Raw genomic sequence first — 18,488 nt, 5'->3', positions numbered from 1 at the left:
AAGGTGGTGGAATCGACGACTGATTTGCCATGTTGGAAAGTTGCGTTTTGTTATGATGCTGTGAGAACCAGGGTTACGCACGTGAGATTGTTTTGCATACCTTACAGTATCTCACCTGCTGTATGACGATGCAGATTTAGGATATGGCACAGCACAACTCCTCATCTGGATATATACTGGATTCAAATCATGGACTACTACGATATCAGACACTCGTGCAGTGTTCAACGAACAGGATGGTCTACGGACTCGAACTTCTTCACATAATCGATCGAGGCTCGCTTATCGTGAATCATGCGACGACGGTTGCTCAAACGGTGACTACAACTAAGCTTAAATTCCATGGTACAGAAAGACGAACGTCGAACGTTATGCGTTTTCTTCTTGAATAACAGCTATCTCAATTGATGGTTTCTGGCATACTGTCTGTCAACTGTGTTGTTATTGGGTTTGTGTACATGTGTGCGCTATTTGTTTACGACCAGCTTTGTTGTCCAATCTGCGAATGCAACACTAAACCAATCGCTTGATCCTGATTTCTCCCAAACGCGTGGCTTGCTTCTTATTCCCCCCCCCCCATCCCCCCGCCCCAGCCACGCCCAGCCAGCCAGCCAGCCATTCAGGTATCAAAGCAAGGTTGGGGAAATGGTGGTCCGCTTTTCCGTACGAGCACAGTAGTGCAAGATCGACACATGCAGTCTCAAATTACTCGTAAAGTGAAAACGAGCAGAAGGATTAGGGGTGGGTTCATGCAAGCCGTAACTACTGTATCACGTCCGAGGTCTGCAAGTGGTCGGAGCCCAAAGTACAATCCGATTACTACTTTCCCCAGCCAGGTAAGGTAAGCTGACATTCGGGCAGCCTTCGATCGCTTCGATCGAACGCTTCGAAGCCGCTGCAAGGAGTCTATAATGGCAAATGCTGTACTTGCGCAATCGCAATATCAAGAATCGACGTGCGAATGGACGTCTCTTACTTGTAGCGGTGAATCCGACTATCAGACGAGGATCTCGGCTGCACGTGCATTTCAGGTCCTCTGCTCGCAAGGCAGAATCGCAAACCTCGTTCCTGGATCAACCAGCGACCAACCTTGGGAATAGCATGAGGCTTAATTCTAGTGTAAGACTACTTCACTCTTTGTATCTGTGACTCGAGACAGGTCCATCACATCCGAGGACCTAAAGAGGGCGGGGAGTGTGGCAGGAAAAGGGTTCATCCCAAGGCACCGCAACCACTGGTCACAGTCAAAGCTCCACAGCTTGATAAATTAACAAACCCGTTCGCCGCTAAAAGCGTTAGCCGCTAGGATACCCGGGCTGTTGATTCGAACTGTTGTTCTGCAGATCATCAGTACCCATCGTTATCATAGCTTTATGAAAGAACAGCTCTACCTCGCCGCCTCCAATCGCAGTCTTCACCGCACATTAGTACTCTGCAAAGACCCCATCATCATCACACTCGTCACTCCGCTTCAATCGGCGCTCTTTTCCCATTACACACATCAACAACAACCTTTATATCCCACCCCCAACAAGGACTTCAGTTCGTTCTTGTTGTCCTTTCGAGTTGTTCTAGTAACGATTCGAGAGGTCTTCAAGAAGGAACGCCCTCAATCCGGTAAATCTGGATTTTGACGCAAGAGTAAGTGCCCTAGTAACTATCGTCCTCGGATCGCCTTCGTCCCCTGGATGCATCATCATGCCTCCTTCGTATAGAGCATCAGCGCTGACAGATGAGCAACAGGTCCCCATCCCCTTCAGTGGTAAGTCCGATGAGGGGATACATGCAAACAGCAACACTCAAGAAGCAGAGCTGATCCATCACAGTCTTCCCGTCCTCGTATAGGAGTGATACTGTCAACCAGTCTACAGAGCTCAAGGTAGACGAGCAGGTCAACCTTTCCACTTCGCGCGTCGGACGGGAAGGTCACGAAACTCGTTCACCCTCTTCTCAGCTTCCTGACCCCCGTCAAGACCACCGCTTCGAGGAGGAGGTCAGCGTCTACGAGGAATCAGCCCCTCGCCGTTCCGGTCGGCGCGAAGAGAGAGTCTCTATCCACGAGGAAGACCGCTTCACCCAGCCACCCCGCGACAACCAGAGCCAGAGGTGAGTCTCACGCAATCAGATCAGTTGCTGTTTTCTGTCTGCACATCATTGCCCCCCAACCAGCCCCCTCAATCAATCTATCCTCGGGATGCTACTCCCGCCTTGGCCGTGCAGATGGCTTCATCACTCCACTCACTAGTGTGTTGCCACGTCAACATCATACGTCTGACTTGATTGCTGGTGCTGCTGGTGCTGACGCTCGTGCGGATGCTACTGCTACTGCTCCTGCCTCGATCATCAACCATCAACCCGGACCTTCCATCATCGTCACTGTCAAAGCATCAATATCATTGACACCCAAGCACATCCTTGCTAATACTATTTAACCTATCAGCTACCGTCAGCCATACCAACGCTACGACAACGCACAGATCAACGTCCAGGACAAGACTTGGGACCGTGAATATCCTACCTCTCACCGCCCTGCCACACACTTGGAAAGCAACATTGACGCAGCCGAACGAGGTTATCGTCAACGTACCAGTCCTTTTGCCGACGACTACCCAACTTCCCGTCAACAACGCCAGCCTCCTTACCCGGAGTCCTTTGCAGCTCGCACCGAGAAGTCCTACGCTGCCCCAGCATCAGCATCAGCACCTGTGACTGCTTTGCCCTCGGCACCAGCAACATCATCGCCTGCGGCCCGTAACTCGTTCCGAGCCCAGATCGACACCCGCACCAGCGTCGATCCCCCAAGGAAACGCAGAGGTTTCATGGGATACTACGACGACGAAGGTCACCACCACTCCATCCGCCACGGCCTCCACCGCGCTGCTGATCGCATCCTCCACCCCATCCACGGAGCCGATCACCACCACCATCACCACCACCTCCACCAACCCCACCAACCCCAACACCCCCAAAACCTAGAAGACGTTCCCCTTGAAGAGCACGAGATCACCATGTCTGGCTCTCGTCCCTTTGCTCCCGCCGCCCGCTATGGCGGTTCCTCCCAGAACACCATCACCATCCCTTGCCACCACATCCGCATCGGTGACTTGTTGATCTTGCAAGGTCGTCCTTGCCAGGTTATTCGTATCACCACGTCCGCTCAGACTGGTCAGCACCGTTACCTTGGTGTCGACCTGTTCACCAAGCAGCTCAATGAGGAGTCGAGCTTCATCTCCAACCCCTCTCCCTCTGTTGTCGTCCAGAACATGCTTGGACCTGTCTTCAAGCAGTACCGTGTCTTGGATATCCGTGACGATGGCCAGGTTGTCGCTATGACCGAGACCGGTGATGTCAAGCAAGGCCTGCCAGTCTTGGACCAGTCCAACCTTCTTGCCCGTCTCACCGAGTCTTTCGACAACGGTCGTGGAAGCGTGCGAGTCCTTGTCATTGATGACGATGGCCGCGAGCTTGCTGTCGACTACAAGATTGTTCATGGCAGTAGACTTTAGATAATGTAAGTCGTCGACATGCATGGCGCCCGCCGTTATCATACCCTTTCTAACAAACACAGGCAGAACAAGACCCCTTTCATGACCTGTTACCTAGTCACGATGTACATCACGAACGAACACTGCACATCTACGTTTCTATTATGATCTGACGTCTCTTGTCAGAGACTTCATCTTCCAAAAATGGTTCATAGCTAGTTAGTAAAATGAGACACATTGCTGATTTTAACATGACAAGCTATTGTACCCCTAGCCATGTATGCATGTTCTCGCCCCGATGTGACGCTTCTGGCATCGTTGCAGAAGTAGAGAAACTGATGTTCTGGACGCCAAGAGTGCGTTTGAAGCAAGGGCTTTTGGTCGCTTCGACCGTCGTTCCTTCCAGCCTCTCCTTCCAGCAGACCCTCAACTCGATTGACCCTTGTGATTACCACATGTGCCGGAGAAGTACAAGAACCAAGTAAGTCTTCTATGCATGCCAACATCGATATCGATATTTCTCCTTTCAAAGTAATCCACTGTCTGTGTCATCATGGGGGGTTCACCTCGTGCCCAGTGGCGAAGGTAGGTCAGGTCATAGTGATTCGTTTCCTACATTTCTCAAATTCACATTTGATTTGCATATGCTCCATGGAATGCATGGCTGTCCGTATACGAGGCTAGACCTCCGTTGTTATGTATGTAGGTCTCTTACATTCCTCTGGCCCTCGATTGTTTTTCTCCCATGGTCTCCTTCTCACATGTCTGTTCACCATCTTTCCTAAACCTCAAGGTCTTTGAGATATCCATTCGCTGTCCTACCAGAGTCAATCGCGAACATGGTACGGTCGTTGCAGTCCCTATGGGTTGTGGCCCTCACACTCTTTACTTTGCCTCATTTCTCTCGATCGCAGTCGACTTCTGGTGCTCCCTGTCCAGGGCTGTACAATAGTCCTTATATATCTAGTAACAATGCGAGTTACATCGTGTTTTGCGGCTCGGACGGTAATACCGGGGCTTTCTCGACGATATCGGTCACCGGCTTCGCAGCATGTATGGCCTTGTGCGATACTACCGCTAGTTGTGTGCATGTTTCTTACAGTGCTGGAAATTGCTACTTGAAGAATGGTTACTCTGGAGTCTTCTCAAAGTCAGGCGTACAGAGCGCTGTCCTGTGTTCATACGCTGGCACGCCTCCATATCCCCCTCCCGTTGCGAATTATGCCTTGGCGAGCAAAGGCTGTGGATCTCCTTTAACTGCTGGTATGTCTGCGGGAGGTGCTACTACGTCTATGACCTTCACGGCACCGGATGGCAGGGTTCGCAATTACAGGATCAACATACCTGTAACTTATGATCCGAACAAGGCCGCTCCACTCCTGATCACTTTCCATGGCAAGGGAGAAACTGGTACTGCCATGGAATCAGAGTCCGGATATTCTCTTCCGAAGTTCAATCCATATGGTATCTCTGTGTACCCCAATGGAGTTAACGTAAGCTACCTCTCCGGATCGACTTGCCATACTTGACTGATTTTCCCTCAGGGCACCTGGGCTGCGGATCCAGACTTCGCAAAGTATCCGGTCGATGATATTGGCTTTGTGGACGCACTCATTACCAGTCTCTCTGCCTCCTATTGCATTGATACCGGTAGGATATTCGCTTCGGGACATTCCAATGGTGGTGGCTTCACCAACGTTCTCGCTTGTGATCCAAACATGTCGACGAGATTCGCAGCATTCGGCATCTCCTCAGGAGCCATGTATGCGAACACCACCGACACGACTTGTATAAATAATGTTCCCTATACTGAGCTCACCAACACGATCATACAGCCGGTTTGCAACCCTGGAAGGCTCAATGTCCCATGGATGGAGATCCATGGTGACGCTGATGATACGATCCCATATTTTGGTGGCGGTCGTCGTGGATATTGTCTTCCTGCCCTTCCCCATGCCGTTACTGACTGGTTCGTTGATACGTATGTGCCACTCTTCACATGCTATAACTGACGTCACTTTAGGTCTCTACGCGACGGTCAGTCGTCAAGCAACGTAACGACGACGTTGGTGAACGGACGAGCAACAAAGTATGAATTTGGAGCTGCAAACGGCATTCAGGGCATCGTGACGCACTACAGACTAGCAGCTTGGATCCACGCTTGGGCAAATGTCAGGGCTCGTGATGGTGCCAATAGCGGAGCTCCAATTGACTCTGCGACCGCGTTCCTGAATCACTTCTACAGATTCACGAATCCAAACGGACCGAATGTTGATTACGCAACCTTGAGTGCTGTTTGTAGTATAGCTGGAGTCGCCGTCAGCTCTGGCATGGGCACAAGTTCTACGACCTCTTCCATATCGACATCGGCTACCGGCATCTTCGTCAACACATCTTCCACTATCACAACTGCTACTACACCTGCAACTACATCTGGAACCACTGCGAGCTCCAGCGCATACTCTTGCCCTGCGAACAATCAGAACACGATCGTGGACAGCTATGGCGCTCAGTATCTCATTGGCTGCGGCAACGATACGACTGGCCCTGGTAGCGGTCGCTCAGTCACGAACGGTTTCAATCAATGTTTTGCTGTATGCGACGGTATAGTCGGTTGCAATGGATTCACGTTCGTCGGAGCGGCAAATTCATTTGGGGCGGGTGCAGGCAACTGCTACATCAAGTCTAATATGACTTCAGCCATGAGGTTCATGTCTGGCACCGACTCCTACGTTGGCGCTATCAGAGCGTCACCTGCGACCGGCCTTCCGTCTTCGTCTTTGGCCACAGGGTTTCCGGCGGCAACCGGCTCTACTTGTCCCGGGATGGACCACACTACATTCACAGATACCAACATGAGAGCATATCGTGTATACTGCAGCTCCGATACCAATGCTCCTGCGACATCTATCAAGACAACCTCGAACGGCATCAATGGCTGCATGGTAGCTTGTGACGCTGATAGCACATGCGTCACTTTCAGCTACGCTGCAGACAACGCAGACATGGTGACAGGGTTTTGTTACTTGCACAACATACCCGGCACAATGCAGTCTGCTGGCAGCACCACAGTCTACGCTGTGTACTATGGAAACACTTCGACGACGACAACAACATCTGCTAGCCTTTCGACAATCACCACTGTCCCAGCTAATTCAACGACTGCTGTGAACATTACGAGCGCCTCGAATACGACTAGTGCAACTTTTACTACAGCTCTCGCTAATACTACCAGCGTGCTGAATACAACTAGCATGACCACGACTCGCTCGAACTCGTCCATGACAGGTACATCAGGCTCAATGCCTACTTCTGTTGTTGCGAACACTACAACTGTGATCACGACTTCTACGGTGTCTCAGAATGTTACTTCGACGTCGATATATTCGAGTTCGAACACGACTTCTTTGACTTCGTCCTCTTCGTCTCCTGTTATCAACAGTACAATGACAACGTCGAATGCCACGAGTCTCACATCTACTATCATTCCGACTTCGTTGTCTTTGAATACCACAGGCGCTACTTCTTCAAGTCTGATTCCGACGTCCTTGTCCCTGAATGTAACGACTTCTATGACTTCCACGTCACTGTCATCCTCCGAATCCTCTTCTTCCACTTCCACACTATCGATCACGTTGTCGTTGCCAATTTCGACAGTATCGTTGCCAACCTCCACAATATCCGTGGTTACATCTCCGTCTGCGAACTTGACTTCGTCGTCTCTGATGACAACGATTGTTGTCACGATCACGACGAATTCAACTATCCCTGTCTCGACGACTTCAATTAGTACTTCCTCGGCTGTACCTTCTTTGACAACGACGTTGACGAACAGTTCTACCATTTCTTTGGGGACGTCGATAGTGGTAACGAATACTTCGTCTTCATCGGCTTCGTTCTCCTCTGTCTCCACGACCTCTTCTGCCTCCCCAATATCGGTCATTTCTGTCTCTACTTCCAATTTCTCTAATTCTTTGACGACTACATCCTCTTCGTTGACTATTCCAATATCGGTACTGACTACATCAGCGGAAAGCTCGTCGATATCAACTATCTCATCATCTTCCTCTATCGATACGATTACTTCCGGGATGTCGACGATTACCTCGAGTGGGGCATCTTCAGCTGTCTCTTCGACTGTCAGTGCCTTCCCTTCAGCAACTGGCGACCTGAAGTGTCCATCAATGGTAAATTTAGTCTTGTAAAAGAATGTTCATTGTCACCCTTTGCTAATAGGAAAATACGCAGGATCGACATTCAATCACAGACACCGATGGAGCAGTGTACAACGTCTACTGTGCGACAGATTCCAATGTCGCAGCCGATTTGATCGAGGTGACTAGGACTGGCATCCTTGGATGCTCGCACGCATGCAATGTCTACTCTGGCTGCGTTCAGTTCACATATAGTGGAGATGCCGACATGGTTAACGGCTATTGGTATGGCTTCCTACTACGCTCACATTGATACTCGACTGATTGATTAGCTACCTGAGAACTAGCTTTGGAACTTTGAACGGCGGCAGTAACACTACCGCATATGCTGTGTTGGTGTCGCCAAGTCAGCCGTCTCCTTCTCCCGACACTTCCTCGGCGCCATTGACGGACTCTTCGTCGTCCTCTTCGATAACCTTGTCACTGTCAAGCTCTGAGGTCTCGGCCACAAGTCTTACCACTTCTACCATCACTGCTACTTCTACGAGCATTACCACAGCATCGTCAAGCTTCTCTTCTCTGATCTCCTCGTCTTCGAGCTCGTCATCGACGCTGGAAAGTCCAATATCATCAACCTCTACAAGTGCTGTCACCGAGTCCATCACTACCTTGTCTTCGTCTCCTACGAGTACTACATCGTCAAGTACTGAGTCGATAACTTCCTTGCCTTCGTCTCTTGCTAGCACTACAGCAGAGCTTGTATCTACCTCCGTGATAAGCTCACTTAGCAGCATTAATATCCCAACGACGTCTATCTCTAGTAGTGGAACTGAAGTACCGACGATTTCATCAACCAGTGTATCGGTCTCAACAAGTACAATCAGCTCAACTCTGGGAGTCACGACGATTGTGACATCTTCCCAGACAACGACTACTTTTACCCTTCTTGAAACGTCGTCGTCCGTACCGGAGTCGCCTTCATCCGGTTCGAGCTCATCGAGTACATCTACCCTCTCATCGTCCTCTTCGTCCTCTGTGGTTTCTTCGGTCTCTTCATCAGCTCTCTCGCTACCTGTCAGTACAATATCAAGCACTACAACTAGCCTGACTATCATTAGTGAGCCGAACACGGGGACCACTTTCATTGTATCGACCAGTTCCTCGACTGGATCAAGTTCAAGCTCGGTAGTGACTCCAAGTACCTCCAGCAGCAGCAGCAGCAGCAGCATCATCAGCAGTAGTATTGTCAGTAGCAGCAGTAGTAGCAGCAGCATCAGCACCACGAGCATCACAAGCATCAGCAGCAGCTTGAGCACTGTATCCAGCACAGTTCAAAGCACAGTGACAATCACCAGCGTGTCACAGCAAACATTAACGATAACAAGTTCAGCGTCTGTGCCATCGTCATCCACATCGTCCACCTCCACCACCCCACCAACCACCCCACCAACAGCGACTTTCAGCGGCACCACAGCTCCATCCTGTACAGCCAGTCAGAGTCAAGTCTGTCCCTCGGCAGGTGCTGAAAAGGCATCGAGCGCAGACACTGAATCGCAATGTTCTTCTGATGACGGAACCAGTTACCAACTAAGCTGTGGCTACGCATACACAGGTACAACGATCAAAACCGATGACATCGACGGCACGCGCAAACGAGCTGCACTGGACGCTCTGAGTTTCGTGATGAGAGCCGTCAAACGCGCCACTGAGCCGACCTACCAAGCATGTCTGAATCTCTGTAATGATTTTGCGAATTGTGTCGCTGTCAACTACCAGGGGACGAATTGCACTTTGTTCAGTGAGGTCACTGGAGTAGTGCCTGATCCTACTAACGTCGCGGGTATTGTGGTGTCCCCTGCACCTCCACCGGACAATTCGACGCTTTCGACGACTAGCCTATCGACCTCGTTTGATCCTGGATCGTCTTCCTCGAGTGCTTCTTCGTTGACTTCCTCTTCCTCGAGCAGTCTGTCGACATCATCTAGTCGCTTGAGCTCCAGCGGAACGTCCAGTTCGACTTCATCTACAAGCATCTTCTCCTTTTCACCACTATCCTCGACAACAGCATCATCGTCATCGTCTCTGTCGTCATCGCCAGTATCAAGCCTGACAACCACATCGACCATGACCTCGAGTTTGAGCACTTCATCCGCATCATCATCATCATCATCATCATCTTCTTCTTCTTCTTCTTCTTCTTCTTCTTCTTCTTCTTCTTCTTCTTCTTCTTCTTCTTCTTCTTCTTCTTCTTCTTCTTCTTCTTCTTCTTCTCCTTCTTCTTCTCCTCTCTCCTCGATCCCACCTTCGTCCTCATCCTTATCATCCCTACCAACTACATCTTATCCAACCTCATCTCTAATCCCAAGTTCAGGAAGCACATCAAACCAATACAGTAAGTCCCAAGCCCCTCCATAAGCAAAAGAAAGCAATTGACGCCCAACAGCAACAACCATAACCGTCCGCCCATCGACCTGCCCCGTGCCAAGATCTTATTACACCACCGTCTTCACTACCGGGACTGTGACTAGTTGTCCGCCGTCTGCGTCTGGTGGGGCGGGTATGATTTGTCGGTGATGTGTGGCTTTTCTGGTCAGGGGGGAAAAAGGGGAAGGTGTTGGTTTCCTGAGGTTGATAAGTGATGGGGAAGGAGAGGAAGGGACGGAGGGGATTCGGTAGTTGTTCGGGGAGTAGTCAGGTCGTTTGCTTGGATTTTGTTTTCGTTGTGGGCGTGTGTTTCTCTCGTTGGTTTTGAGGATTAAGGGTACGGTAAATGGCAGGATTTCGACGACGAAATAATCAAAAAAAAAGACGCGTCCAGGAAAGGTGAAATTGGTCTGTTAGGGAGAAGGGATTGTTGGAGAAATAGGTTTGCAATTTAGGGGTTCCTTTTGTTTGGTGTTTTCATCATGTTATAGTTGTCATATTAGAAATAATGGTGAATCGTTTCCGGCATTCAGCAGCTGTTATGCTCTAGTCTTCCAGCATGAGCCCTGCAGCACAAGTGGCCCGGTAAGTCGTCGACAAAGACAAGTACGAGCACAAGAACAAGAACAAGAACAAGACATAGATAGTAGCCATCGAGTCTACTCATGAAAGGAGTCGATGCAATATATATACTGCAACTCCGTCTGTGGACAGGGTCGCCAGCTGACCACTCAACCCTGCTTTTTTCGCGAACATCCCTCCTGTCACCGCATCACAATCCTTCTCTAGCGATCGGGCGCGGACGCCGCATACACAGAGTATGTTTCCTTCTTCTGCCATCCATGATCAAAAACAGGCAACCCCTTGCCGCCGGCTCTAGCACTGATGATTCCGCGACCAACGTCCCAAGCAGTGACTTCTCGCTCGAGCCATCGAGCCAACCTCGCAGTCTCTTGATCGTAGTAAGCAGTGCAGACCGCGCATTGCGCATCACCGCTTCCGTTCCTGGGTGCCAAGCAGACTTCGCACTGCTTTTGCACGTGTGCTGTGTCTGTTGCAGACGATGAATTGACGAGATCGAGAATGATCTGTAGGGATGTAGACGTCAGAATGTGATATTTTGCCGCAAGACGGCCTTTGCAGGCTGCGCTGTTGATGAATTGTCGTTCTTGAGGCACCCAGGTCTGGCTCGTGTTCAGATAGGCAATGTTTCTCCACGCCCCCCGCCAGTCCGGTCCTCTGGGCTTGCTTTGTCTCGTGCTTGATTCCCATTCGGAACGGATTGGAAAATCATCTGTTTCTGGAGGTGGGGCTTGCCATGTGAGCGCGGCTAGCCATTGCGAACACCCTTCTAGATCGAGCCAGCGTAGACAGTAGGTGTTCTCGCTGAGCTGTCGGAGGATGATTGCGGACTCCTCGAAGTTCCTGTCGAGCTCCGAGTAGAGTGTCGTCGAGCTGGCGGCTTCCTCTGTGCCCGTGCCTGTAATGTATGATGCTGTCTTCATGTTTGGTGTCCTCGTCGGCACTGGCCAATGTGCCAGTGAGAGGTGTGTCAGGGTACCCAAGTCTTTGGAGAGGGACAAAAGATCACCCCATGATATTGTCGATGGAGGATATGCCAAAGACAATTTGGTAAGAAATCGAATTCGAGAAGTCAGAGCCGGCGGTATAGCTGGCGCGACAATGTCGTCGGTCGTTTCTTCCTCCCAAGACTCTACAACTTCATCACCACTCGAGGCCGAGTCTCCTGAAGTAGACGCGGGGATATCCTCCACAGGTACTGTTAGCCATCGCCTCAATTCTTTCAAAGTGAAGTTCCAGCCCACGAATCCAGTCAGATCTAAGCAAGTAGCATCAGATAACCCAGGGAATAGAGCGGTCAGAATCCTAACGTCGACCCCATTTAGTGGGCCATACGTTGATAGATAGCTGAGCAATATTGATCGCGAGTGAAGTGGCAAGTACTCTAGCTCCGACAAGCAATCTTCAACTATGGCTTCCCAATTCTCAGCTGCGCTCCGTAGCGCGCAGTGCAAGAGGCTGCCATCTCGCACAGGGGTGTTGCCAACGAGCTTGATGAATCTTAAGGCTAGCTGAGATCGCGGCCTATCGACATCCGGTTTTCGTCCGAAAGTCCTACCAGCAGGTCGAGCAAGTCTATAGACCGAACCATGATGACTTCGTGAAGCGGCCGACCCGCTTTGCCAACTTGGTGGTGGAGCGGGACCAGGTGTCCGTAAGCGAATCCTCGATCTGACTCCTGGTCTGGGTCTCGGAGCAGCAGTCGGTGCTTGTCCGAATATACCCTGTCCTACACTTGGAGGCAGCGATCTTTGGTTGGACGCTTCTGCGAGTTCTCGTTTCCGCTCCAAAGATGCAGGCGATGCTTGTGCTAGTCTGAGTTGAGATAATCGCTCATTCACTGTAAGATTTGGTGGTGTAGGTGACGATGCCGCATCCACAACGGCACCTTGTTTGCCACCTTTCAAGGAGTGAACATAATTAGGCTTGGTGTTCAGATATGCCTGCCTATGCTTCTTTGGCATGTCCTAGCGACGATATGATAGATCCCAAACCTATCATTTACTAGCTTTTGTCAAAAGTTATAGAGATAGTCTGACCTGGGTGAGTCGCGATACATTATATATGGCAGTGTTCCAGATGCGGAGATGGCGTGTGCCTTGACGGAACCTAAAGTCAGCTCTTGAAACGGACTATTCACTGAGTCATCCTACGCCATCCAAGTTATAATATATTCACTGAGTCATCGCGCGCCGTCAAAGTAATGTTCTGTTTGCCGAGTCATCCTTCGCCGACTAAATTGTAGTCTACTGGTCAACAGGGTGAAGACGACTTTCAACAGGAGTGATGTTCTCGCGGAACAAGCACGATACTTGTAATGGACTACCTTCTGGCGGTTACACCTTATCGTGGCACAGCGACGCCAACCACAGCTTGGGTTGTCTCTGGTTGAATGTCGTCATTGAATGGTCCAGCGCACCATTAAGGTAATCCAAGATCTCATGCATTCGAGACCTTGGAATGGTAGTAGTCAGAATCGCTTGTACATACTCGAGTACACTGTAACATATTTGATTCTTTCCAAAAGCTCCTCTCGTCTCGCAAACACCTCGAACCCAACATGTCTTCACTAAAGGATAAGCTATCAAAAGTGACCGGCCGTTCAACGACCGAGTCGCAAGATGAAGACAGCTCATCTTCGACAACAGAGAAATACCGTTTGAAAGTAACTGCTGGTACCTCTTACGAGAACAGTACTGCGAACACAGTTGTAGTGAACAGTGACGACTGCATCCTCGATCAGGGCACCCGGGTTGCAGTACGAATTCGCGAATACCAAGGCATCCCAGGCCACTCGGTTGCGCAAAGTGCTTACTTTGAAGACTCGGCGCATCCGAAAGACACGTATAGTATTGCATTCTCATGGGTACCGAAAGAGGACGTTAGTGCAGACGACTTGGTATGGGGAATCGAATTGGTAAGTCACAAGCAGTACATGTTACGTCTATATTGTCGTTGATCTGGTTCAGGTCAATCCTATACGGGACCGTATACCATCGAGGTTCATCACAACAGCATTCGAAATCTGCAAACGATTCGTCGACTCTAGTCTCAATTGCGATCCATATGCAGATCAGCCATGGGTGAATGGAGCAATTCTATGCGGAAGCGCAATGACGTTCAGTCTAGGTGGGAAACGCAAAGAAGCTGTGGCTCCTGCGAGTGTTCTCGTAGAGGGTGGATTAGAGGATGGCGAGTCAGTCCGTCAAGATGCAGGTATACCTGCTGATGAAGCCAAAAGACGAAAGTTCTTCGCGATTGAGGAGAACCGAAAGAACTTCACATTCGAGCAAGGTAGATGTTATCAGTTTGATTTTCATAATGGGTACATTGATTGGAAGGACTATGCACTAAAACTGCCCGGTTTCTCACTCAACGTCTTGCGATGGATTGACGCGAGGACTCATACCGTCAGATTCGTCATGAAGAATAGGAAGTCGGGGTTACCGTACTTAGTGGTGACGATTAGGCTTCTGTTTGGCGAAGAACTTGATGATGCCCTTGAAGGAGAGGAGCATGTTTCTAGCCAAGGAGTGGCTGAGATGCCCACCGCGACAGATGCATCTTCTAACACAGATCAAGGCGCCACCGCATCCAGCAAGTCCCCAGGGACTGTAGCAATAGAGTCGGATCACGAGCAGGCCGAGATAAAACCCGGCAGAGCTCGATCGCCAGGTCGAGTCATTGAGCATGCATTCTCAGGGAGGGAGAGCAGGGCACCTTCGGCACACGACAATCAGGTGGACAATTCGATATCTACCCAAAAGGAGCCAGATGTTGAGCGTGAGGCCACAGCGAGAGAGAGCCGCGCATCTTCAGCACATGACGTGCATGCGGAAACTACTGAGCCTGATATAGAGGAGCACCAGATGGCGGCCGAAAGCGAGCACATCAGCAGCAGTGAACCCATACTTGACGAGAAGCGCGAATCCGATGCATTATCAACGGACAATACAACTTCAGAACTCGAAAAGTTAGAGATCGCATCGCAGGAAAGGGGCTTCAAGCATTCGATTGAAGAAAGCCTTTGCGGCACGGCGTCTGTGGACGGTCGCAATCGACCATCCAATGTGCTTGGTCTGTGATTATGCTACAGGACAAGAAATGGACATACTCGTACAATTCCGAGGCTTTGTATGATGGCAATCTCAAGAGAGGATGAGATGATGTTCAATACTTAGACCGGCCTACGTGACAATAAGGATAGCATCAATCATGTCCATTGACACACTGCAGTAGGGATGATAGAAATGAGATACGGGAGAAACGATAATGGAAACTGGCTCAACTTAATTGTATATTCTAGTTACATAGACTTGCCTGAGACAGCCTTGAGCGACCGCCGCAGTGCAAGTGTGAGAGCTGGCGTGTCGCTACCGTGCTGATACGCGCAGCAATCAAGTTGGCCTTCGAGAGTTGGTCTTCATGTTCATTTGCGTCATCAATGGCAAGGCTTACGCTTCGCTTCGAGTAGTGCTAGCAATGATGCTGACGGCAGAGTCCGATGCTTCCAGCATGGAGTCGATTTGTTAGTGCAGTAAGAACTTAGAAATCCCAGTCCTCATCAACGGACGCGACAGCCCATGCGAATTTTTCGCGCAGCGTCTTCGAGAAGAAACGCTCGATCGGAACGTCGAACTTCTTGGAGAAGACAACAGTCAGGCGAGGATCAATGTAGTTCTAGGAAAAAGTCAGTAGAGCCGATCGTGCTCACAAAGTGTCTGCTTATCACTCACGATCTTGGAGGTGCCCAGAGCCACCTCCTTGTTCTGCTCCTTGTCCTGGCTCTGGATCTTCATGGTCTCGATGCGGTTTTGTAGCTTTTCGACCTGCGCCTCGTATTTCTCAACGGTCGGTGCCTTGCCCTCGGCTTCGACCTTGCCAGTCTTCTTCTCCTTCTCCATTTTCTTTTTAAGCTCGTTGGCAGCCTTGAGGCGATCGTCGAGTTCCTTCTGCTTCATCTCCTTCTCACCATCAGCGACACGCTTCTCATTCTCTTTCTCGAACTTCTTGGTAATCTTGACGCGCTCTTGCTCGTAGAGATCCTCGATGTGCTTCGACACCCATTCTTCCGAGATGTCTTCGGGGAGACTGAAATACTCAGCACCCCGCTTCTTCTTCAGCTTGGGCTCGATGTCGAGCATCATCAGCTTGGTTCGGTACTGCTGATAGCGGAGAGCATCGAGTCTATCTTGCAGCTTCTCCATCTGAGCAGCGTGACCAGCCGCGACTGTGCGCTTATGGTTACAGAGAATGGCTACCTCGCGATTGGCGTCGTTGTACGCTTTGACCTTCTCTGGGATGGTACCTGTGGCTTTCATTTTCTTCAGCAGCGAAGCCATGGTCCAGGAAGCGTTGTAGGTACGGAAAACTTTAGCAGTGAGACCAGGCATGTAGTTGCTCAGATGCTTGTTGAGGGCACTGGTTGTGAGACGATCGAAGATCTCATCTCCTTCCTTCTTGGGAGCCTTCTTGAAGATCTTGAGGTTCTTGAACACTTGAGGATCTACCGAGACCTCGTCATAGAACCTGATAGAGTCCTTTCCGAGGAAGTCAAAGATGACTTTATTTGGGGGCTTCAGAGTGACATGCTCGAACTTGAGAGAGCAACAACCGACCGTGTCGGCCTCATCCTCACCCTTTTCATTTCCGGCTCTCAAGGCAAACTGATCAATGAGGTAGACAGCAGTAGCACGCTGGCGATCAGCCATGAGTTCGGCTTTCAAATCTCGCTGGTACTCCTTTCGGATCTTGTCAATGTGCTTCTTGAGTTCACGAGCCTTCTCGAACTTCTTGTAATCCGACTGGCCCTTGACATCAGAATTGGCGGCAAGCATGACATACTTGTAGGCGCCGTTGATGTTCTCCTGCCACATCGCAAGCCAAGTTCCTTCTTGATCATGGCGCACTTCCTTCCATCGATGACCTTCAGGCGGCGCCGGAACTGTGGCTTCCTTGCCGATGTTGATGGTGATTTGCTCGGGGGAAACGCGTTTCTTGACCATGCCAGTCTTGGGATGTTCACCACGGCCTCGGAAAAGACTGGGTGGTTCAACGCGGAAGTTGCCGACCTTCTGCTTGCGGCCGTCCCAGACACAATATGTGAAAGGTGCCTCGGCCTCATCCTTGGCAGCCTTGATAGCCTTCTTCTCGGCAGCGGAAAGATTCTTCTTCTTTTGTCGCTCGCTGTCGTAGTACTCAAAGATGGGCTTGAAGTCGCACTTTTCGAACTTGGTGATCTTGACAGTGTTGCCGTCCTTGTCCTTGCCGTGATCGGTCCTGTCGAGAATCTCCTTGAAGTCGTTGAAGAAGTTCTTGTTGAAGGTCGGGTTCTCGACGTTGTGTGTCGAATTGAGCATGCCGCCGTAGAAGCCAGCGACTTCTTCAGCCTCGGGGTGAAGAGTCACAGGAACACCATCATATCGCATCTTGACGTTTTTCGGCAGAGGCTCGTATTCCGGGGGAAACACAACGCCGTTGTGCTCAAGTGTGGTCCACTTCTTGGTGCCGTCACTCTTGCCAGGATCTTCCCACCAACGGTACTCTTCCTCTTCTTCTTCTTCATCCTCTGGCATCTCGCTCTCCTCCTTGACGGCCTGTTTTCCTTTCTTCGCGGCGACAGGAGTTGACTTTGCCGATCTTGGAGCAGGTTTCGTGCTCTTCTTCGCCGCGGCGGGGGCTTTCTTGCTGAGAGGCACATCGTCGTCATCGGACTCCTCTTTCTTCACGCCATTCGTCTTCTTTGCGGCAGCAGGCTTTCTCTGCTTCTGCAGCGGAACATCATCGCTGTCATCGTCGTCCTCAATTTTGGCCTTGGCACGGATCGCCTTTGCTTCCTTCTCGGCCCTCTGCTGGATCAAAGCCTTCTCTTTCTGCAGCTTCTGGCCAAGAGGACCGTCATCATCAGGTTCTTGGCCAATCTGAGCAGCTGTCGCCTCCGGCGGTTTCTTCTGCTGAAACGTTCTTCGTCGCTTGGTCTAGATTTGGGTCAGCTCGGGACGGTTGGCGAGGGCGGGACATGTAGCGGATGCCACATACCAAGGGCACATCGTCTTCGGAATCGCTGGCGTCCTTGTAGGTCTTCCCGTTGGTCATCGAAGACTTGCGTTTGGTTCCATTGGCCCTGTCATTCTGAGCGGGTTCGTCGCTATGCATCTCGTCGTCAACGGGACCATTGCGGATGGAGATGCCGGGTTGAACATTGCCGTTGGTGCTTGGACGAGAGTCGGCAGCGTCGACGATCTTTGAGGATTTGGCTGAGATCATTTCGTGTCAGTGTCTTATTTCGAAGATGTGAGCAGTGCCGAGAGAGAGTGTGCCAGTGCGGTCCTGATGACAGCAGAGTGAAGGATACACAGGCAGGGTTTAGCTGTGTGAAGGGATCAAGGACCAGCGGTGGATGGGAGATGAAATGAGATAGATGGATTGGTGAGACAAGTTGGTGTGAGATGACGACAAGCATCCCAGGTGTGAGCGATTCCCACAGGAATGTTTGGAAAAAGTAACAAGTGAAAAGCGCGAGTGCGGCGCGAATGCAAGTGAACAGAAATGTGAGATGGCAGTGGTTGATGCACATGACATACCCTTGATTAGAGGCTTATCGTCCTCCGAGTCAGACATTATGCGAGTCAACAGTGATTTATCAATGTCGATGAAAGGCCAAGGCTTGCGAGCAGTTGCAAATGAAAAGTGATCGCGTCTGCCTGTTGACTGGCGCGACGCAGACCAAGTGGCGCAAGCAGTCGAGAGATTTGCGACTCGACGCGGCTGAGGAAGACGCGAGGCACAGGAGCGGAAGAAGCTCGAGGATAAGTTCGAGAACAAGTGAACTTCCCGGAACTTC

The 18,488-nt window shown here is 50.6% G+C and overlaps 4 protein-coding genes across 4 annotated transcripts; 2 read left to right on the top strand and 2 right to left on the bottom strand.

Moving 5' to 3' along the window:
* Positions 1-1,698: 1,698 nt before the first annotated feature.
* Positions 1,699-3,506, top strand: AAFC00_000143 (uncharacterized protein; the record flags this gene model as incomplete). The annotated part of the gene is made up of 3 exons (XM_069340672.1): positions 1,699-1,762; positions 1,827-2,106; positions 2,441-3,506. The coding sequence occupies 3 exons, from the start codon at positions 1,699-1,701 to the stop codon at positions 3,504-3,506; spliced, it is 1,410 nt and encodes a 469-aa protein (XP_069196344.1).
* A 7,342-nt stretch (positions 3,507-10,848) lies between these two features.
* On the bottom strand, positions 10,849-12,609 carry AAFC00_000142 (uncharacterized protein; the record flags this gene model as incomplete). Its single annotated transcript, XM_069340629.1, has 1 exon — positions 10,849-12,609. One exon carries the CDS (start codon positions 12,607-12,609, stop codon positions 10,849-10,851), a length of 1,761 nt encoding a protein of 586 aa, XP_069196343.1.
* A 596-nt stretch (positions 12,610-13,205) lies between these two features.
* On the top strand, positions 13,206-14,730 carry AAFC00_000141 (uncharacterized protein; the record flags this gene model as incomplete). Its single annotated transcript, XM_069340616.1, has 2 exons — positions 13,206-13,562; positions 13,615-14,730. 2 exons carry the CDS (start codon positions 13,206-13,208, stop codon positions 14,728-14,730), a joined length of 1,473 nt encoding a protein of 490 aa, XP_069196342.1.
* A 460-nt stretch (positions 14,731-15,190) lies between these two features.
* On the bottom strand, positions 15,191-18,265 carry AAFC00_000140 (uncharacterized protein; the record flags this gene model as incomplete). Its single annotated transcript, XM_069340605.1, has 4 exons — positions 15,191-15,325; positions 15,382-17,622; positions 17,684-17,901; positions 18,229-18,265. The coding sequence occupies 4 exons, from the start codon at positions 18,263-18,265 to the stop codon at positions 15,191-15,193; spliced, it is 2,631 nt and encodes an 876-aa protein (XP_069196341.1).
* Between the last annotated feature and the right edge of the window lie 223 nt (positions 18,266-18,488).

Source organism: Neodothiora populina (genome assembly GCF_041146345.1).
Source record: "Neodothiora populina strain CPC 39397 chromosome Unknown canker_contig_1, whole genome shotgun sequence".
NCBI lineage: Eukaryota > Fungi > Ascomycota > Dothideomycetes > Dothideales > Dothioraceae > Neodothiora > Neodothiora populina.
The sequence above is the reverse complement of the archived record's forward strand: the minus strand, read 5'-3'. Positions and strand labels throughout refer to the sequence as shown.